The sequence below is a fragment of the Hemiscyllium ocellatum genome, chromosome 12 (assembly GCF_020745735.1).
Source record: "Hemiscyllium ocellatum isolate sHemOce1 chromosome 12, sHemOce1.pat.X.cur, whole genome shotgun sequence".
Lineage (NCBI taxonomy): Eukaryota > Metazoa > Chordata > Chondrichthyes > Orectolobiformes > Hemiscylliidae > Hemiscyllium > Hemiscyllium ocellatum.
In genome coordinates, this window is record NC_083412.1 from 58,034,764 (window position 1) to 58,058,388 (window position 23,625).

At 40.5% G+C, this 23,625-nt stretch overlaps 1 protein-coding gene across 5 annotated transcripts in view; it reads left to right on the top strand.

The window, feature by feature from the left end:
* The window catches only part of mab21l3 (mab-21-like 3), a 51,004-nt gene that overhangs the window by 24,557 nt on the left and 2,822 nt on the right, over nucleotides 1-23,625 (top strand). For all 5 annotated transcript variants that reach the window (XM_060833070.1, XM_060833069.1, XM_060833073.1 and 2 more), the window contains one exon: nucleotides 5,256-5,437. In XM_060833070.1, coding sequence (XP_060689053.1) covers nucleotides 5,256-5,437 — 182 coding nt within the window. The remainder of the gene's footprint in view (nucleotides 1-5,255; nucleotides 5,438-23,625) is intronic.

Here is a 23,625-nt window from a genome sequence, read left to right on the forward strand (position 1 = left end):
CATTTCAACTCCATGCTGCAGCTTAGAATGTTGTGTAGGTGTAACTGTATCTGATCAGCTCACAAATGACTTTGGATTGACATCTGAATGTTTGTTAATTTAATTTTATACTAAATTTCATACATGCTGAACCCTAGATGTGCAGAGCTAACTAAGACGCAACGTCAATATTGAAAAATGTAAATTAAAAGTAAATGATTTGTAAGTGAAAAGGAATTATACCATGATAACAAAGCTACAGATGAAGGAATGATTTATACTATAATTGAAAGTGACCTCATTGTTTTGAGTTAAACTATGATATTTTGGTCTTTGTCAAGAAAACTGCTGTCATCTGGGCAGTACTATGAATGACATTAGGTTAAGAGCTAGGGAGGAGACAATTCATACAAGTTTCCTACTTGATCACTTGCTGGGAAATGTATGATTATGGATATGAGGTAAAGCGATAACTGGGTTGAGATCATGCTTGCTATGATAGAATATCATGCATACACCACTTATTGGGAAAAATTTAAATCAATGAGAAATCAAAACAGGAACCAAACCTGTTGCTGCTTCTTTTACTCTATTGTCAACAGTGAAAGTGATCTGCTTGCAAGTATGATCACTGTGTGGTTTTTGGCACCTGTGAAACCATGTATTCACATGAGCTAGCACCTTCCAGAGAAGAAAATATATGGAGAAAAATGAATAATTGCTTCTATAGGAGACTTTAGTAAAATTATGATAGTTCAGTGAAAGGATATAGTTATAGAGATGTACAGCATGGAAACAGACCCTTTGGTCCAACTCATCCATGCTGAAGGATAGAAAAGCAAAACACTGTTTAACTGGAAAGAGGCTGTAGAAATGCATGATACAGAGGGATCACAATGTCCGGGGACACGAATTACAAGAAGTTAGTATTCAGGTTCAGCAAATGATTGGAAAGTCAAATGGAATTAAATATAGAAGTAGGGACGTTTTGCTACAATTGGGTAGGGTGAGACCACAGTTGGATCATTCATATAGTTTTGGTCGTCTTACACCAAAAAAAGATGTTAGAACCATTAGAAGCAGTTCAAAAAATGTTCTCGAAACTGATTCCTGGAATGAAGGTATTATTTTGTTAGGAAGCATTGATGGCCTGTATCTTTTGGATACAGTATAGTTGACTTTGTTGAAACTATAAAATCTGGAGGAGACTTCATAGGATGGTGCTGAAAAGATGGTTCCCTTGTTAGAGTATTTAGAAGTAGGGACAAAAGTTTAAAAGTAAGACTGCAATGAGGAGGAATGTTCTTCTCTCAAAAAGTTATTAGCTTGTGGAATTTTCATTTGATTCACTGAATATGTTCAAGGCTGAATGAAACAAATGTTTGATTTACAAGGGTGTGGAAGGTATTGGGGAACAAAAAGGAAAGTGGAGTTGAGGATATAATGAGATCAGCCCTGATCTTATTGAATGGTAGAGCAGGCTTGAGGACCTATTCCTGATCCTAACTCTTGTGTTCGATTTTATCAGCAAGTGGAGAGCTGCCACTTGGAGGGGAAACCATCAGAAAATCTCAGGCAGATTCCCAGTGGGTTCCAGGATGTTGGTTATGATTGAGTAGGAGGTGGAAATGCAACCACTTTGGTGACCTCTTCTTGGCCTGTGGGAGTAAAGAGGTGGGACAGGCCATTCCTACAATTAACTTCTAGATATGCCCCAACACCATATCCCCAATTGCTGGCATCTTCCTGCCTGCCTCCCATTTATTGACAAAATCTTACCCTGTCTTTAAAGATGCCTCAATGTGGAATTTTCCTCTTCCTCATCCTTCAGTTCCAGTAATGACCACCTCCTCAGGATCCCTTTGCCTGCCTGCATACATTTCAAGTCCCATCAGTAGAACTCCTCACATGGTAGAACAATTCATACCCAGGTTTAATGTGATGTATATTTGCCAAGTTGGTCAAAGGTCTTAAAGTTAATATGGGTCTTGGAACAATCACTCTGCACAGACTCACTGAGACAGACTTTGGCCAGTGAGTCCTTGCAAATGTGAGAAGATTTGGAGCTCAGGTTGAGGTTTTGGAACTCAGCGAGCTAACCTACATCCAAAATCCTTCCAAATGTCCCATGTGCCTTGGCAGCTGAAACTAAGGATGGACAGCATATGGGGGAAATGAAGTTTTTTTTCCTGTGACGCTACTCCCCCATGCACCAATGTCCTTCACCTAGAGAGATGGTAACTGTAACACTCCTCCACTGGCAGTTGCAAGCAGCTTACCTGTTACGTGTCCCCTACCTGGAAGTCATGCTTGTAAATCAATGTGATTTCCAGGCAAGGAATCTGCCAAAGCCAATCTGTAAGCTTTGGACTTGAAGAAGTAGTAGCAGTCTCACAAATAGGGCAAACAGTCAAGAAGGAATGGTAAAACCTTTATTGGATATAAGGCTGTTATGGTTGAATAAATTGTTAAGCAAAGTAATGTCTGCAAAAGGTATTGGAGTGAATGGAATGCACTTTGGGAGTTTAAAATTGCAATTCTATGTGACCTTGAGGAGGTCACAAGACAATGGAAGTTATCAGGTGAGAAGAGTGTGGGCAAAACAGTGAGGGTTGTAAGGATGTGATGGTAATTGAGAATATAGGCCTAGAGAAGAAAAAAAGGCCTCCACTCCCAACTGGTAATCAGTGATTGTCAGACTACCACATGGATATTAGGCAGGAGTAGATTCCACCACCAATAGTATGAGAAGAGATCCTTTAAACTGTCAAAAGATATTCATGATTTGCTATTAACATTCAAGTCGAAATGTTCAAAGTGTAAAAGAGCAAAGATAGTTGATCCATAGCTGAAGAAACCATTAGCGATAAAGTGATGCTTGTTTACTAATGATTCAAACTCAGTATCCCATTGTGCTCCAAAAAGCATACCAAAGTTTTTATATGAACAAGTTACAATACAAAATGATATTACTGGATCACATAGAAGGTTATTGAGTGTCATCTTCTCATGAAGAAGCTGCTTTAAGTTATATCGTTCATAACTGAATAACAAGTGGTTTCCATACAGAATGCTGAGCTATTCAAAATGTATGCATGTCCCCCCATCCATCGCTGTAGTAATTTCTGCAAATACACTTTATTGTGTTTAGATTGTATAGTGTTTCACTAAAGCAGGCCTTTGACTTGCAGTATGTTTTGAAGGAAGCCTGCCTATATTCCTGGTTACTGTCTTGTTGATTCACCAACCTCTGTCTGCCATGACCAAAGTAAAGCAACAACAATATCAAACAGGTTAATGGGTGTAACTCCAGGAAGATAATGCTTTTCAGTGGATTGTTTGCTAAACCCTGTTGAGAGATAAAACGATTCATGCATTAGAAGTCTGTATTGATCAATCTCAATTAGGCTAGTTACTGAAGGAATACCTTACCTGCAAACAGATACAATGATATCATTTTAAATAATGGGTAGGATTTTATTGCTGGGTACTCAGTCCACAGTCCTCAGCTCAATTCAATTTATACATTGTTTCTAATTGAAAATTGCAAGTTGAAACAGTTGGTGGTTTAATGCAGGCAACTGTAAGGATCTGCTTCACTGCATTTAGTTGATTTGAGCAATTGGTTTAACTAGGTGAATATATTGAGTTTTGGAAGCAACAATTCCAAACCATCAAGGGAAATAAGTGGCGTTTCAAATGCCTCGAGCTCCAAGCCGTTTTGTTTGAGTAATCGCCGAGTTACGTTGCCAACAATACACCACAGAGTCTCCAGAAGGAATATGCCAGTGGAAATGCTGCCAATTACACACTGACAGATGGAAATTCATTCCGGGTGTGTATCTATGCATGTGGGGCCAGATTGTTTGGCATCTTGCAGATATCTATTAGTCACCTGTGGTGAGAACTTTCATAACACATAAATGTTGCAGTTGATTAGTTTCTTGTCAACATCAAAGTTTTATGCTCTGCTTCACCATCAAACCAAGCAAGTAGGGATGAGTGGCAAATCTTAACCGTCTTGAATCAAACTGCCTTGGATTATATTGCAAAAAAAGATCAAATTTGGTACAATTAAATTTGGATTCAGCTGTATTATTAATTATTTTTTAAAAATCTTAACAGGGTGCACAATGGGGCGAAATGGTCCCTCAACATGTGTAACCTATGTTACAAAAAGAAATCCTTGTTGAAAAGTTATTGAAAGCGCATCTGTGTTGAATTCCTGACAATTTTGTGACATAACCTGTAAGGAAGCACCATTCAATAATAAGACTATTAAAATTTGCACGCTGATTATATCCAAAATCTTATCCTGCTTTAACACCCATGTGGAAAGATAATTGAACAGAAAAATCTGACCTTATTTTTCCAATAAAAATATATTTGAAAAAGATTTTTTAATATTACAAGTACCAAATAATACAATTCAAAATAATACAAAAAAAACCCAAGTGGAAAAACACCCCCCAACCCACCCTCCTGTACAAATGTATAAACATATATAGAAAAGTAAAGAATAAAAACCCCAAACTGGCTATTTAACTAAATAAATAAATAACCAACGCCAGACTAATAAAAACTCAGCCCAGAATCTGACTTTTAACATATTGATTGTTGCTCAGATAGTTTTCCTGTAACACTGTAATTGTGATCCAGCGAAAACTCAATTTAATAGAAAATTGTTTAATAGAAATAATGGGACCAATGGGAAAAGTGGAGTTAGAGGCAAATATCACTCACAATCACTCAAAAATCACCCAAAAGTCTAACACAAAGTACAACACAGCCTAAATGAAGGTTGAAATCATATTTACTGATGAAACAAAGTAAATTTAACACAGCACATTTAAACAATGTAAGAAAGCTTCTCTCTGTATAGTACCTCTCATAGCTGCTCTGTCGGCAGCTGACATTGGTGCATGTGCACGTCAGCATGGAGATTTCAGTGCGCACATTGCAACATGTGCAGAACAAAGCCCTCAAAATGATAGATTGCTGCTGGAATCGCGTTATTGCCAATAGAGGTAAGCATTCTCAAAAATACTGTTCCCTAATTCTTATAGCCAAATCACGCTGCTGAGTCACGCTTTATCCCAGAACTACCTGTAATGACGATTTCTCTCTTCTGCATTTTTTGTCTTCTCTCTCTCTCTCTTTCTCTCTCTCTCTCTCTCCACCACTTCCTTTGTCCTTGTTTCCCTTTCTGAAATGATGACAATGCCTCCAAACATCAACCTACCTGTTGAACAAGAAAAATTCTGTTCTATCCACAGGAAAGATCAATGTTTTGGAAAATGTTGGACCTACCATACGACTTGCCGTGAAAACAACAGAACAACATGTTGAGGTGGAAATTGTACCAGCCATTGAAATTGCGAACCATTGGCCAAAAAAAGCACGTTGGCCACGGTTTCTGAAAAGATGGCCATCAAAAGAAAAGGCTCGAACTGTCAAGGTATTAGAGAATATGATGTAACAAATTGACAAGAAATCTGTTTATGTTAGGGATAGGAGAAAAGAGGATACATGTCAGAAAGCTGAAGGACTTTTTAAAGAAAAATTAAGTTTGATGTATGTTAGACGGAATAGCCCTTTGGATCTTTCAGAGACATAGCTATGCATGACAATAAGGATGATGCATCACTTATAATGAGACTGCCCATGAATTTTATGAAAGGATTAGTGAGAGACAAACAGGAATAAAAACAAGGGTACAGAAAGAAGCGGATGATTAGTCCATTGATTTGAAGGTAGCTGCTTGTCCTTGGCTGAGCTGCAATGGGCCCAAAGACAGAGGGGAGAAATTTGTCTTAGTGTCCATTTTGTGCACTACCTATCTGGTCAGCCAACCATTATACACTGTCTAATGTCTAACCGCATTGATTGCAATGAACTGAATATTAGGAATTGTGTGTAGCAACAGCCAATCTCATACTGTACATTCAACAATGCAGATTGAGACAAGTTCCTACCTCAGAAGTTTAGTTTGAATATTGTATCAGAATTTGTAATGATATGTGGCCCATTTTATGTTTGAGCAGTTAGAGAGAGTCCTAGAGATGTACAGCACAGAAACAGTCCCTTCAGTCCAACATGTCCATGCTGCCCAGATATCTTAAATCTAAGAGTAAAACGTGAGGTCTGCAGATGCTGGAGATCAGAGCTGAAAATGTGTTGCTGGTTAAAGCACAGCAGGTTAGGCAGCATCCAAGGAACAGGAAATTCGACGTTTTGGGCCAAAGCCACTCCAGACATGCACCACCCTTTGCGTGAAAAAGTTGCCTTTTAGGTCCTTTTAAATCTTTCTCCTCTTACCTTAAACCTATGCCCTCTAGTTTTAGACTCATCCACTCCAGACAAAAGAACTTGCCTGTTTACTCTATCAATGCCAGTTATGATTTTATAAACTTCTATAAGGTCACTTCTCAGCCTCTGATGCTCTAGGGAAAATAGCTCCAGTATTTTTCAGATTCTCCATATAGCACAAACCCTTCAACATCCTTAAATCTGTTCTGAACCCTTTCAAGTTTCACAACAACCCTCCGATAGGAAGGAGACCAGAATTGCATGCAGTATTCCAAATGTGGCCGAACCAATGTCCTGTCAAGCCACACCATGATGTCTCAACTTCTGTAGTCAATACTCTGACCAATAAAGAAAGCATACCAAATACCACCTTCACCATCCTATATACCTGCAACTCCACTTTCAAGTAACTATAACCCTGCACTCCAAGGTCTCTTTGTTCAGCTACACTCCCCAGGGCCTTACCATTAAGTGTCTTAATCCTGCCCTGATTTCTTTTCCAAAATGCAGCACCTCACACTTATCTGCCAGTTCTCGACCCATTGGTCCATCTGATCAAGATCCCATTGTGATCTGAAGTAACCTTCTTTGCTATTCTCTACACCTCCAACTTTGTCATTTGCGAACTTACTAACCATACCTCCTATTTTCACATCCAAATCATTTATAGAAATTACTAAAAGCAGTGGATCCAACACTGATCCATGCGAACACAACTGGTCACAGGCGTCCAGTCTGAAAAACAACCGTCCACTACCATTCTCTGCTTTCTGCCTTTGAGCCAATTCTGTGACAAATTGGTAGTTCTCCCTGTATTCTATGTGATCTAACTTTGCTAACCAGTCTATTATGAGGAACCTTGTCGAACACCTTACTGAAGTCCATATAGATCAAATGATTCATATAGTGCTTTCTTGATGAAGGGCTTTTGCCTGAAACCTCAATTTTCCTGCTCCTCGGATGCTGTCTGACCTGCTGTGCTTTTCCAGCACCACATTCTCAACTCCATATAGATCATATTCACAGCTCTGCCCTTGTCAGTCCTCTTCCTTACTACTTCAAAAAGTCAATCAAGTTCATGAGATGTGAATTTTTGAGATCAGGTTCCCTACAGTACTTCAGCCCAACAAGTCCACGCAGACCCTCCGAAGAGTAACCCACCCAGACCCATTCCCCTACCTATATTTACCCCTGACTAATGCACCTATTTAGCATGGCTAGTTCACCTGACCTGCATGTCTTTGGATTGTGGGAGGAAACCAGAGCACCCAGAGAAAACTCACGTAGACAGGGTGCTCTGTCAACTCCACAGAGTTTGCTCTGCAAACTCCACACAGTCACCCAAGGCGGGTATCGAATCCAGGTCTCTGGCACTGAGGCAGTAGTGCTAACCACTGAGTCATCGTGCCACCCTATGTATTTCCCACGCACAAAGCCATGATGACTATCCCTAATTAGTCCATGCCTTTCCAAATACATGTATTTCCTCCAACAACTTGCCTAACACTGATGTCAGGCTCACTGGTCTGTAAGTCCCTAGCTTTTCCTTACCACCCTTCTTAAATAATGAGACCATGTTAGCCAACTTCCAGTAAGCTGACACCTCACTGTGGCTATCGATGATACAAATATCTCAGCAAGAGGCCCAGCAATTACTTCCCTAGCTTCCCACAGAGTTCTAGGGTACACCTGATCAAGTCACAAGGATTTATCCACCGGTGTGCATTTTAGGATGTCCAGCACCACCACCTCTATAATATGGACATTTTTCCAAGACGTCACTATTCATTTCCCATGCTCTCTGTCTTCCATATCCTTCTCCATAGTAAACGCTGATGCAAAATATTTGTTTAGTATCTCCCCGTCTCCTGTGGTTCCACACATAGGCTGCCTTGCTGCTCTTTAAGGGGCGTTATTTTCTCCCCAGTTACGTTTTTGTCCTTAATGTATTTGTAGAATTCCTTTGGATTCTCAATCCTGTTTGCCAAAGTTATTTCATGTCCCCTTTTTGCCCTTCTGATTTCACTCTTAAGTATACTCCTACTGCCTGTAAACTCTTCTGGGGATTCACTCAATCTCTGTTGTCTATAGCTGACATATGCTTTCTTCTTCTTCTTGACCAAAACCTCAATTTCTCAAGTCATCAGCATTCCCTACACCTACCAGCCTTGCCCTTCAGTCTCTGGACTCTCATTTTCTCATTTTTGAAGGCTTCTCATTTTCCAGCTGTCCCTTTACTTGCAAACATCCATCCCCTGTCAACTTTTGAAAGTTCTTGCCTAATACCGTCAAAAATGGTTTTCCTCCAATTTAGAACTTTTAACGCCTGATCTGGTCTATCCTTTTCCATCACTATTTTAAAACAAATATAACTATTACTGTGTACGTCATTTAATATTATATCATTTTAAATTGGTGATAAACTGATTATTTTATATTAAATATGTATTTGAAAGAGGAGAAATGTTGTTTCTGAACTACAGTTACATTTTGAATTAATGGCAGGATAGTATGGTTTAAGAGGTTTCAGTTGGAAAGCACCAGAAAGGACGTTCTCGAAGTTTTTCCTGAAATAATAACTGAACAACCTAAATATTACAAACTGCAAAAAAAGAGTTTTACAATAAGCTTCTGTTTTCCTGCTTCCTATAGTGAAGTTGCCCAATGAGTAGCTAAACCATATTGGTTTGTATGCTACAATTGGCCTCAGCTGCTGTGATAAGGGGAGAGAAACATTAGTTAAGATTCCTCATTTTGATTACCCACTGGCGCTATGCATTCAAAGCGTGCACACGTTTGTAGAGGAAGGAAAGGATCAAACTTGGTATAGATGCATTTCCTCTCTACAATCTCTGTGGCAAGAACTGGGCTCAGACATGTTGCCCATCCAAGGAGGATCTGGCCAATTTACACCTATTCAGGGCGATAAACCACATGACCTCTTCTCCTGCACTTCCTCCCTGTAGCATGTCTGAGGAGGTCCTCAGCTAAATGGAGGACACCAGTGACCATGAGGAGTCGAGGAGTACAAAGCAAAGATGAGGCCGTGTGCATGGACAGCAGCCTAGCTTTCCTGACAGGAAATTTGGAGGGGTTTCCTTTCCAGCACTTGGCCTATCCCACTTTCCTATAGACTCTTTCAACCATGTTTCTTGTATTTTGCAGGGCTCCTGCCCGCCACCAAAGTGAACCATATTCCTGGTGGCACTGCAGAGGCTGCTTTGATGAGAAGCAGCAGGAGTGAGAAACGTTGTCTTTAATGTCACCTAATTTTGCTTTTCTATTTTAAAAAAACTTTGCCACTCTCTTGATGTCACACTTAAAGTGTAGTGCTGAACTCTGCAACGTTTACAACTCAGTTTACTTCATTATGTATTGTGAAGAAGTTGGGACTTTAATCAAACCCACAAGAAGCTAAAATAGTGATTAATTTCTATTAACTTGAAAGGCATTCCAGACTCATTCCTAATGGGACTCAAAATTGATGATGGTGGCTGTATTTTAGTCTAATGGTAATTGAGATCTGAATGTAATTCTTCTGTGAGACAGCATTTGAGAAGTGAAGGAACAAATAATAAAATGCATTGAACTTAGTTAATTTTGCCAGATCTTCAAGGTAAGTCACGAATTTTTAATGTTTATGGAAGTTTCCACAAAGATAATTTCCATGGGTTTGGCTCAGTTGCTGGTGTTGTTATCTTGGTCAGACAATACAATCCAGTTTTTAAAATATTCAGTGATGCAGGACAAAGGCATATTCCCATCTGACTGGGCACACTCAGGAGTTAAAGAAGCATTCCTTCATTCTCAGTACAGGTAATTTGGACTGTGTTGTGAAGGAGAATTATTATTATGTAATGGTATGAAGTTCAGTTTTAATTGCAACAGTATCTATGACGTCTTAAAAATTTGAAGCAATTCTTGATAACATGTTAAAATTTACTGCACTGCACTGCATATGTTTATCCAGTGTTGGAGAGTCTACCACTGTTGCAGGCAAGGCATTCCACACCCCTACTATTCTGTCAGTAATGAAACTACCTCTGACATCTGTCCTCTATCTATCATCTCTCAATTTAAAGCTATGTTCCCTCATGCTTGCTATCAACACTTGAGGAAAAAGGCTCTCACTGTTCACCCAATCTAACTCTCTGATTATCTCTTATGTCTCAATTAAGTCATGTCTCAACCTCCTTCTCTTGAATGAAAACAGCCTCAAGTCCCTCAGCCTTTCCTCTTAAAACCTTCCCTACATACTAGGCAACAGCCTAGTAAATCTCCTCTGAACCCTTTCCAAAACTTGCACATCCTTCCTACAATGTGGTGACCAGAACTGTACGCAATACTCCAAGTGCGGCCACAGCAGAGTTTTGTATAGCTGCAGCATGACCTCATGGTTCCAAAACTCTCTCCCTTTACCAATAAAAGCTACCACACTTTATGCCTTCTTAACAACCCAATAAACCTGGGTGGCAACTTCCAGAGATCTATGCACATGGACACAAAAACTCTCTGCTCATCTACACTATCAAGAATCTTACCATTCGCTCAGTACTTTGCACTTTGCATTCATTACTCCTTCCACAGTGAATCACCTCACACTTTTCCACATTAAACTCCATTTGCCACCTCTCAGCCCAGCTCTGCAGCTTATCTCTATCCTTCTGTAACTTGCAACATCCTTCATCACTATCCACAACTCTACTGACCTTAGTGTCATCCACAAATTTATGAACCCATCCTTCTATGTCCTCAACTAGGTCATTTATAAAAATGACAGAAAACAGTGGCCCTAAAACAGATCTTTGCGGTACACCACTAGTAACTGAACTCCAGGATGAACCTTTCCCATGTCTTCTTTCAGATAGCCAATTTCTGATCCAAACCGCTAAATCACCCTCAATCCCATGCCTCCGTATTTTGTACAACAGCCTACCATGGGGAATCTTCTCAAACGCCTTACTGAAATCCATATACACCACATCAAGCGCTTTACCCTCATCCACCTGTTTGGTCACCTTGTCAAAGAACTCAATAAGGTTTGTGAGGCACGACCTACCCTTTATAAAACCATGTTGACTATCCCTAATCAACTTATTCCTCTCTAGATGATTGTAAATCCTATCTCTTATAACCTTTTCCAACACTTTACCTACAACTGAAGTAAAGCTCACTGGTCTATAATTACCAGGGTTGTCTCCACTCCCCTTCTTGAACAAGGAACAACATTTGCTATTATCCAGTCTTCTGGCAGTGGTGACATGAAGATCAAAGCCATAGACTCTGCAATCTTCTCCCTGGCTTCCCAGACAATCCTAGGATAAATCCCATCAGGCGCAGGGGACTTACCTTCACACTTTCCAGAATTTCCAACACCACCTGCTTGTGAACATCAATCCCATCCAGCCTAGTAGCCTGTATCTCAGTATTCTCCTCGACAACATTATCTTTTTCAAGTGTGAATACTGACAAAAAGTATTCATTTAGCGCTTCCTATATCTCCTTTGACTCCACGCACAACCTCCCACTACTGTCCTTGATTGACCTTAATCTTACTCTAATTATTCTTTCATTCCTGATTTACCTATGGAAAGCCTTAGGGTTTTCCTTGATCCTATTTGCCAATGACTTCTCATGTGCCCTCCTCACTCATCTTAGCTCTCTCTTTAGGTCCTCCCTGGCTAATTTGTAACTCTCAAGTGCCCTAACTGAGCATTCACATCTCATCCTAACATAAGCCTCCTTCTTTCTCATGACAAGAGATTCAACTTCCTTAGTAAACCACAGCTCCCGCACTTGACCACTTCCTCCCTGCCTGACAGGTACATACTTATCTGTATAGTATGCAGTAGCCGGTCCTTGAATAAGCTTCACATTTCAATTGTGCCCATCCCCTGCAGTTTCCTTCCCCACCGTATGCATCCTAAATCTTGTCTAATAACATTGTAATTGTCTTTCTCCCAGTTATAACTCTTGCCCTGCAGTATATGCATATCCCTTTCCATCACTAAAGTAAACAAAACTGAATTGTGGTAACGATACCAAAGTGCTCACCTACATCCAAATCTAACACCTGGCTAGATTCATTACCCAGTACCAAATCTAATGTGGCCTCGCCCCTTGTAGGCCGATCTACATGCTGTATCAGGAAATCCTCCTACAGACGTTGGACAAAAACCCATCTAACGTACTTGAACTGTAGTATTCCCAGCCAATATTTGGAAAGATAATGTCCTCCATAACAACTACCCTGTCACTCTCTCTCCTATCGAGAATCACCTTTGCTTTCTTTCCTCTACATCTCTGGAATGATTTGAAGGCCGATAGAAAACTCCCAGAAGGTGACCTCTCCTTTCCTGTTTCTTACCTCAGCCCATACTACCTCAGTAGACAAGTCCTCAAATGTCTTTTCTGCAACTGTAATACTGCCCTGGACTGACAATGTCAGTCCCCCCCTTTTACCATCTTCTCTGTTCTTACTTAAATATCTAAATCCCAGAACCTGCAACTACCATTCCTATCCCTGCTCTATCCATGTCTGTGAAATGACCACAACATCGAAGTCCCAGGTGCCAATCTATGCTGCAAGTTCACCCACCTTATTCTGGATGCTCCTAGCGTTGAAGTAGAGACACTTCAAACCAACTTCCTGCTTGTTGGTGCTCTCTTGCAACTTTGAAATCTTATTTCTGACCTCACTACTCTCAACCTCCTATATACTCAAACTATAATTTAAGTTTCCATCCCCCTATTGAATTAGTTTAACCCACCCCCCCCGAAGAGCAATAGCAAATTTCCCCCTCAGTATATTGGTACCCCTCTGATTGAGGGGAAGACCATTTTGTTTGTAGAGGTCCCACCTACCCCAGAAAGAACCCCAATTATCCAGGAATCCAAAAACCGCCCTCCTGCACCATCCCTGTAGCCATGTGTTCAACTTCTCTCTGTCTGTCTGTCTGTCTGCCTCTCTCTCTCTCTCTCTCTCTCTCTCTCTCTATTCCTCACCTCATGGCATGGGCAACAAACCAGAAATAACAACTTTTAAGGATTCTTTGTCTTTTCTACGGTTGAAAATCCTGGCTGTCAAGACCAAGGGAAAAAAAGCCATTGCCTACACAAAGGATTTATGTAGTGACTACCGCACAAGAGTCCAGGAGATTCAAGAGTGTTTGGAATTGGTGACAAAGGAATAGGGGGAAATTGTGGCTGGAGCCACTGAAGATGGGTCAGCCAGAGCAAATTGTTGCTCATCTAGGTTTAAGTGTTGGAGAAAACATTCTGATAATACAGAGGCATAGTAAGGGAATTAATAAAGAGAATTAAGGGAAGTAGAGTTGGTTGCATTTACTGTGCACATGGAAGCTGTGAACATTACTGCCAAAAAGCAACATGTGGATAAGTGAAAGGAGGGGGGTCAAGCATAGGTTTCTAAAGATAATGTGCAGAACCTGATCGACCACCTTTGGAGATGATCTGACCGTGAATGGAAAGGTACCAGGAAACATAGCAATGGTAGGCTCATTGAACCAGGTAGTTGGATGACTAGTTGACCATGCTATATGCTGCAGGAATGATGAGGAGGATAAAGAAAGAAATAAAGTAAAACTTGATTTTAAATAACACTTTTCACAATATCAGGATGTCCTAAAATGCTTTATAACCAATTAAATACTTAATGAAGTATAGTTGCAATTGTATTAAGAGAGCACAGCAGTTAAAAACCACAAGTATAATGTATACCTGCTGACTTTCACTTGTGATACAACAATTTATCCTGTAACCATCCCTGTGAGATGTACAAATTGGATCTTGTACGTTGCACAGTTGCCTGTCTTGCAGTGATGAATGAAATCTCAGCGTCCAGAGATAGATTACCTCTTAGTGGGAAAGAAAGCGTAATGTATAAAAGACGGCTTATATTATACCTAAACAAACAAGATATTCTTTCTGACATTTCACTATGGATCTTATCTTCCAAGAGCAAATAAAAAGACTGATTATATGAGTCTGATCTTCTATTATCCTATACACTCATCACCTGTTATATGCTAATGTGTTGTTTTCCAACATCTTTTTATCAGTTTTTTAGTGCTTAGTTGAAAATTGATTCTTAGAGCAAATTCTGAGCCAAATATCATTTGTATTTGTCCTGTGCAGAGGAAAATTAGTTCAAATACGTTGGGTGGGGAAGACATTAATTAAAGGCCAAAATGAAAATGGAAGGAGGGAGCAAATAGAGATAAGAATACAGCATCAGCAGAAGCAATATATTGAAGCCTAATTATCATTTTTAGCATGTCTTCACTTTTTTAGGTTTACGGTTATTACAAAAATAAATTTACTCCTAACATCTAAGTTCCCTTAATAGTGTTTATAACCACTAGTGTGCAAACTTTAATTCTCAGTGTGCTTAAATCAGAAGGCTTGCTAAGAATTAAAAGCAGATTTTTCGCAGTTTAGTGCCACATTTAGAGCCTCAAAATATCCAACAGTATTCTGCTACTCACCTAGGAATAATACACACAATGTCACTTTATTGTTGTTTGATTTTAAAATGCTCTTATTTTTCACACTTGTAAATAATGTAATTAAAAACCCATGGAACTCCTTCAGAATCCTGAAAGTATGACGGCCCTATTCCACGTACCAAACTCCATGGTTTTTTTTCTGCTGGAAACAGCGCAGGATTTTCCAGGTGCTGTTATTGCCACCTTATACAAGAATAAAAGATGATAAGTCAGATTGTAATAACTATTGAGGGATCACCCTCCTTTCTGTTGCCAAGAAGATCCTGGCAAGAATACTTCCTACAGGCTTGTGCCTGTCACTGCAATTGAAACCCACCCAGAGCCAGTGCAGTTTCACAACCAACACAGACACGAGAGATCTGATACTTGCATTCAGACAAATACCAGAGGAGAGCAAGTCAAAACTCTTCATTTTTGTCGACCTTACCAAGGTATTTGATACAGTAAGCGGAGATGGACTTTGGATGCTGTCCCAGGTTCCTAGCCATAGTAAGACAACTTCATATTGATCAGTCCAAGAAAGTCAAATAGAACAGCGTGTTCTCAATTCCTTTATGAATCACCATTTGCAACCATCAGGGATGTACGGTGGCCCTAACCTTATTCACAGTCTCTTTAGTCTGATGTTGCAGCAGCCAGTGGAAGATCTTATAAAGGCCGTTAATGCTCACTTCCAGACTGATGGAAGGTTTTTCAACCTCTGGAATTTTCAGGCCCATGCAAAGAACCATTTGTCCGTACGTTTCATGTCATTGGTGAGTCTAATCTGCTAACCCCTAGTCCGTCAGACCTGTCATGCATAACCATATCATTCTGAAGCAGCACAACAGTTAAGAATAAAAATCATTTTAAAGAAGATGTAGGCCCTGCAGCCCAAAAATAATATACGCCACCAGGTATTACCTTGGTTGGAACTAAGCTGTATGCTTTCAGGCAATTTACTCAAATAGGGAGCATTATTTTCTCTGATGCCACCACAGACCAGCAAGTGGGCAATAGGCTGTTAAAAGCAAATGATGCATTTGGATGACTTGAAACAACCACAGTCTTGAAACACAGAGTAAATACTATGTGCAAAGCCATAGGCCTTACTTTCCTTCTATGTGGCGCTGAGTCATGGGTCTTGTACTGCTGATGTGCACATCTTCCCCTGTGCTTCCACCTGTGCTACCTCCACCATATCTACAAGATCCACTGATATGACCACATCACCAACACTGTAGTGGTGGAAACAATGACCAGCCATTATCCTGCAAATTCAGTTGTATTGAGTAGATCATGTTGGCTGGATGGACAGCAGTCACCTACCCAAGACTGTGTTGCTTTAAGAGTTAACCAACCCCACAGAACAAAGGGCCCCTTCCAGACATTTCAAGGGCTGCCTTAAGAAGTCATCCTTTGTGTGCCACACTGACCATTACAAGTAGGAAGTCTCGGCCATAGGTCAGGATTCTGGAGTGCTTCACATGCCTTTGAAACTGAGCAAAGAACCAGCGTGATAGGGAAAAGGAGGAGAAGGACAGAGTCAGTTGTCACCAACAGAGATTCTGCCTTCACTTGGAGCCACTGTGGGAGAAATTTGCCTGTCACAGATAGGCCTGGCTAGCTATCAGAGGGATGCAACCGATAAGTAAAATCTTCCTGAAGAAATCCTGAGAGAGAAAGAGAAAGAGATTTAACTCCATGTTATATACACCCATTTCAAATATACGTCCAACTGACCCATATTGAGATGAAAGTTAAATACTGCAGATTCTGGAGATCTGAACAAAAACAGAAAACCATGGAGGACTCAGCAAGTACAGCACCTTCCAAAGAAGATTCATATTGGTGTCAAAGTGTTAACTTCGTTTTTTTTCTCTCCACTGATGCTGTCGGACCTGCTGAATTTCCCCAGCATTTTCTCTCTTTATTTTCTGTCTGAGGTCCTTAATGAAACCGCTGGTCATCATTATTTGTTTTGTTCAATTTATGGGAGGACTGTGAATATTAGTTCAGATTCTCTAAAATAACCAACGATCAAATGTTTCTGATTTCTGTGCTGACTCTAAACAGCATTGTAAAATGTTCTCTTTTCAACCTGCAATCTTTTCACAGTTTATACGGAAAAGTGCCTGCACTCAGACCAACAGGCCAGATATTTTTTAGAACATGTACAATATTTTCAAATCAGGATAAACTCATGCATCAGTCATCAAGACTTCCGAGTACGCCACCGAGCTGAGACCTCGGTAATATATTATATATTCAAATAGTCTCAATGTTGCATCATGCATCCAGCCATGACTCTGTAAATAAACACAGAATGCTGGAGAAACTCAGCAGGTTTGGCAGTATCTGTGGAAAGAGGTACAGAGTTAATGTTTGAAGTTCAATATAACTTCTTCAGAACTGTAAATATAACACTAGGTAACCAAATGATGACACTGGGGTCATATCTAAGGTGATACAACAGCTGTAAACTGAACAGGGAGGAAACCCAAACTGTTGAAATTTCCCTTACTGCAAGTCCACCAACTCCCGTTTACAGTACTTGCTGCAGTTCCCGGATGTTCTGGTTGTTCCTTGATTCAGATAATTTATTCCCACTGATTTGAATTCTCCTCCTCAATATGCCATCTTTATTCCCTTCCTTTCCTTTCTTCACTTTGCTATCTTTCCCTTTACAGCCCTCATCCTTTCCTCTCCTCTTCCTGCCTTCCCTCTATTCCCCATCACTTCCTACTATTTCCCTCCTTCTCCTCCATCTCTAGCTTTTTTGTTTTCACTCCCCTAATTTCCTCCCTCTGTATCTGTTCTTTCAATTCCCTTTTCCTTCAGTCCTTTCCCATTCGTACATACCTCTCAATCTTTTTCCCTGCCTTGCTCTGTAAATGGATTCCATTATGCTTCACTGTCTAACCCAAACCTTGACTTGAACAGTTTAAATTGGTATTCACTACTTGTGTCATTTGAAATCAGCGAGTACATATTAAAAATCCTGTTGAGTTAAACCTAGCTAGCGAGGAGTTGAATTCACAGGACAGCCAGAATGGCAGATATTGATTAAAATTAGAGAGACTGTCTGAACCGATATGCTGTAAACAATGAAAGATACTGTGACCATTGAGATCATTGACACTCATTGCTGCTCTGTCAGCTCCATTAAGTTAAGCCACATGGCTGATTGCCAAGTCAGCTTTTAAAGGCAAGTGCTTGAGAAGGATGGAGCGCAAGATGGGGATGGAAAAAATTAGCTTCAACCAGAACAATAATTTACATTAGTCCCTTTTAAATGTAAAATGTCCCAAGATGTCTCTCAGGAGTGCAAAGGGGAAAAAACGTAACTTGTTGATTATTTTTGAATGGTCACAAGCTATATTGATTAATAATAAGCAATTCCAGTCAGAGTTATGGTTCTGTTTAATTGTTCACTAGAACCAAAGAAGCTTAATATTTGGTACTTGTTAAATGCCAAACTTGCAAAATTCTCCGTTGAGCTAAGGGAACTGGCAGACAACAAAAATAGCAAGGGCCCACTTTTGACAACTTCGGGTCTGCCCCATGGTTGTCACTGGCTGGAAATGGTTGCTCCAAAACAAAATGAAGAGTGCACAGGTTCTGACATCTGCCAGTTTGCATCTCGGAGATTAATTTAATGCTCGCTCTCAAACGTGCACAGCTGAACATTTGTACAAGGGAGCCCCATCCCTACGAGCACTATTTTTATAGAGCACTATTTATCTCTCAAGTGAAGTGTTCTTGATTTTCTTTACCTGTTGCAGATTAGTTAAAATACAGAGTACTGTACGTTGATTAAATGATAGTTTTTTCAGTCTTGAGGGAGTGGTGTAGTTCTGGAAGGACTCAAAGCAGAAAACACGACGCTGGTTTTAGATTAGATTAGATTACTTACAGTATGGAAACAGGCCCTTCGGCCCAACAAGTCCACACCGACCCGCCGAAGTGCAACCCACCCAGACTCACTCCCCTACACCTAACACTACAGGCAATTTAGCATGGCCAATTCACCTGACCCGCACATCTTTGGATTGTGGGAGGAAACCGGAGCACCCGGAGGAAACCCACACAGACATGGGGAGAATGTGCAAACTCCACACAGTCAGTCGCCTGGGGCAGGAATTGAACCCAGGTCCCTGGCGCTGTGAGGCAGCAGTGCTAACCACTGTGCCACCGTGCTGCCGTGGTTCTTCTGAACAATATCCCCGCATGCTCTTTGATCAGCATCCTCCTCAACCCTTCATTGCCATGACTCCATATTGGAAAATCACCAGTCTGACTACGTTACAAACTTGTTTACATGCTCTGGTGACCAACTCTGGTACAACATCTGGCTTTCATCACTTGAATTTGGAGTTGACGGACAACTATGGCATGAGTGATACTGCCAGGCCTGTTTACATACTGGGACAGCCACGCATCACATGCTTCTGCACAGAATGCATTTGCACTGACAAGGACACACAGATCTCATTTTCCTAGTTTGATTTCTTAGCTCTCGCTCACACTAGCACTTCCTTAGAAGCTGCCAGCTTCTGTCTACTTCTTGTTACTTTCTTATCACACAATGACTTTAGCGCTGTGTTACAGGCTGCCTTTGATTTAGATCGCTTTTTAGTGATGGAGGAACAGAAAGCCTGTGCCATTGGGGGCACAGAACAGTCAATCTATCAGTCAGACAGGGACTGGATACGTCGTTGTTTGACACCATGCTCAATGAACCTCTGAGTGCTGCACATTCAAGAAACTTGTCTGGTGAACAGCACAAGCAAATGGCAATGTATAAAAGTCAAAGGGGAAGGGTCCTCAGTCAGGTGGAGCAGGACTATGGTCTGTCGGGGAGTACTGTCAGTGTCAGACATGAGATATGACACCACTAGGGGAATGGAGGTTGGTTGCAGTGAGTCCCGCAAGTCAAGTGCAAGCAGTTCAAGGATAGGAGCTAGGTCAGGCAGGATGCTGTGGAGACATCAGTTCAAAGGGTGGGCCAGATTTACTTGTAACGAGACAAAAAGAAGGACGGAGAATGTTGGAAGTGGATGCCAGAGTATTTAGTGGTCATGTGTGTGCTGGACAGCTGGAGCAATGTCTCCACTGAGTGAGTAGGAAGCACAGAGTGCAGGAAGGGTCAGTAAGTTGTGAACATGAGGTGGGTGTGAGCCCTTGAGTGTATTCAATACTGCAAGCTGTACTTCATGAACAGCGACAGAGCTACTGCAAAGTCCTGGGTGAATGTCTTCAGCAACATGCCGAACAGCTTGAGTGCCTAATTAATGCAGGGAAAAGTGGAAATGTGCCCCAGAGCATGAAGGACTGGACACCATGAAACTCACTTCACTCGCCAGCTGTAAAAGTGAAAATTCATCCCACAGTCATTGTATCTATTATTCTAATTTACGCACGCAGGTTTTAGGCATTCCACCCTCCCATACGGTCCGAGTTTCATCCACATATTTCTTCCAAATAGTGTCGGATGGAGCTGTAACATTAGGAACAAGCCATTCAAAATTGGCCTGGGGACAGGAGACAGAGGGTGATGGTTTAAGGATTTTTGCGTGACTGGAGCCTGGTGTGTCATGGTATTAGTGCTGGGTCCCTTATTGTCTGTGATATTCATAAATGAAGTAGATGAGAATGTGAAGGGATTGATAAGTAAATTTACAGATGACACAAAGACTGGTGGTTCACAGTGACGTGTAAGGTGTAAGGTTACAGGATGATATAAACAGATTGGATAGATGGGCAGATCAGTAACACATTGGCACTTAGTCCTGATAAATATGAGGTGATACACTTTGGAAGAAGTAACAAGGCACAGAAGTACTCATTAAATGGGAAGGTGCCAAGAAGTTCAGAGATACAGAGGGATTGTGGGATGCTCATCCACTGATCCCTGGAGATGACTGGACAGGTTAATAGGGCAGTTAAGGCATACGGGATGCATGTCTTTCAATGGTAATGTTGATTATAAGAATAGGGAGGTCATATTGGAGCTGTACAGGATTTGGTTAGGACAGCTGGAATACTGTGTGCTGTTCTGACCCGCACTAGAGGAAGAATGTGTTACACTGAAAGGGGTGCAGAGGAGATTCAACAAGGTGTTGCCTGAGATGAAGCATTTTAGCTGTGAAGAGAGGCTAGATAGGCTCAGATTGAATGATTTGGGGCAGAGAAAGTTGAGGGGAGACCTGATAGAGATATATAAAATAATGAGCGCCATAGACAAGGTAAATAGAAAGCTGCTCTTCTCCTTAGTTGAAGGGTCAATGAAAAGGGTGTATAATTTTAGAGTGAAAGGTAGGAAGTTTAGAGAGGGTGAAAGGAAAAGCTTTTTCACCCAGAAAAAGGAATGCCCTGCCTAGGAGGGTAGTTGAGGCAGGAAACCTCACTACCTTTAAAAGCACTTGGAAGAACTCTTCATAACATCCAAGGCCATGGGCCTAGTGCAGGTAGTAGTATATTTTTGGCATGACAAACTCAATGGGATGAAGGGGCTCTTCCATAATTTTTGATTCTATGATTCAATCCATTGTAATTCATACCAAATTTTGACTTGTCAAAATTATTTAATGTTGAATTGTAGTTCATTCTTCAAAGAAGTTTATGAAAAAAATAGTAAAATATATGAGCAGATTCCTACAGTTGTAGTTTATTTCCACTAGAGGTTGTCAAAGGAAATCTGTGGAAATCTTTGCTACCGACCATTTTAAGAACTCAAAGACGTTTGGATTTCATGATGCAAATTCAAATTAAAGTAACAACTAAAATAACGTGCTTTTACTGTCGTTAGTATTTTTATTCTAATGATACTTACAGTTATTGAATTCTAGATCCTTCACTTTTATCATGTGGATCACAAATAGGTAATTACTAATAATTGGATCCAGAACCCCCTCTCTGACTGGGTTACCTGACTGTTAAATTGAGTAAGAAAGTAATTGACTCATTGGTTGATATTTCTCAGCTTTTCTACAACAGTCAATATCAAGATTTTCGCAGTTCATGTTGATTATTGGCATTCTGTCTATCATCTTCACTTCTGATCTTACAACGGAGGGAAGATCTTTGAAGCAGCTGAAGATATTTGGGCCTACAACACTACCCTGAGGAACTCATGCAGATATATCATGGAGCTGAAATGACTGACCTCCAGCAACCACAACCATCTTCCTTTACACTAGATATGATTCCAACCAGGAAGAGATTTCCCCTTGATTCTCATTTATTCTTTTTATGCAAGGATTCCTTGATGCCACACTTGGTGTCCAGGACAGTCATTCTCACCTCACCTTTGGAATTCAGCTCTTTTATTCATGTTTGAACCCAGGCTGTAATGGGATTAGGAGCTGAGTGGCCCTGGCAGAACCCAAACTGGGGGCAAGTTATTGCTGAGCAAGTGCTACTTGATAGCACTGTTGGAAACACTTTCCATCACTTTACTGATGAGTGAGAATTGATTAATGAGATAGTAATTGGTTCAGTTGGATCTGTCCTGCTTTTTTGCGGTACACACCTGGGCAATTTTACATATTGTTAGGTAGATGCAAATGCTGTAATATACGGGAATAGCTTGGCTAGGGAAGCAGCAATGTTCTGGAGAAGTCTTAAGACCAATTGTTAGAATGTTGTTGGGGCCCATAGCCTTTGCATTATCAGGTCACACTTATGGAATCATACCTTATCAACAGTATCAGGATGTTGTTTGATAAGACTGTGAGTTCTCCCAATTTTCCCAATGGCTTTAGGCCCCAGATATTGGTGAGGGGTTTTCACAGGGTTAACAAGGCTGCGTTTGTCTGTTGTATGCATTGATTCAGGTTCTTGCTTCTACTTTGGTCCATTCCTTAACCTTGTCTTTGTTTACATAGAAATAGCTCATGTTGTTGGATATTAGTTCATGGAGGATTTGTTAAATTGAAGAATGATGAGAATCTTGCAAGTTATGTAGTGCTTTTCCTGGTGAATCCTTTACTTGTGAACCAAATGCTTTGATCCACATTGTGCTTTAAGAAATTGATTGTATAATTAATTTCAATGAATACAACATGGTGGGGTTTCTACTTAATTAAGTTGATTCTTTATTTTGGTGCAATTTGCCTGACAGTGGTAGAATCCCTGCAAAAGGTCACAAAATTTTAAGCTCGAATGATGCTCAATAAAAAGAAGTTTCAATGATTTGTGTTGGTTTGGAAAATATTGCAATAGAAGCTAGCTTTGACTATAAAACTGACCCCCGCCCCGCTCCGCCAATCCTGGATAATAAAACACCATTGGGAGTTTCCACTAATTGCATTAATTTGCAGAACTCTGAGGAGATAAAATGTTATACAGTTTTTTTTGGCATTATTACAGTAATGCAAATGTTTTAAAGTTTAAAGTGCATGTTTATTTCAAGTTTATTTAAAAACTGTTCACTCTGTCCTTTTAATTTTCTAAAAAAAAGCAGTCGGTTAGCTCCATTGACTGAATGGCTTATTTGCAATGCAAAGTGACACGGACAGCATGGGTTCAATTCCCAATTCAGCTGATGATAGTCATGATTTGGAGGTGACGGTATTGGACTGGGGTGGACTTTGTCCACTTCAGCTGAGCTTACCATGAAGATTGTGTCTTCACACCTCACCTCTTACCTGAAGCACAGTGACCCTCAGATTACACTCACCACCAGCCATCTCTATCTCTAATGAGAAAGCAGAACAATGGCAACTTTACCTTTCTTTTCAATCATTTAAAATTAGGTTACTTGTCCTTCTTGTAATAGATCTGTTTTCAGCTGCATTAATTGAACCGTAATAAGCCACCCCTTTTC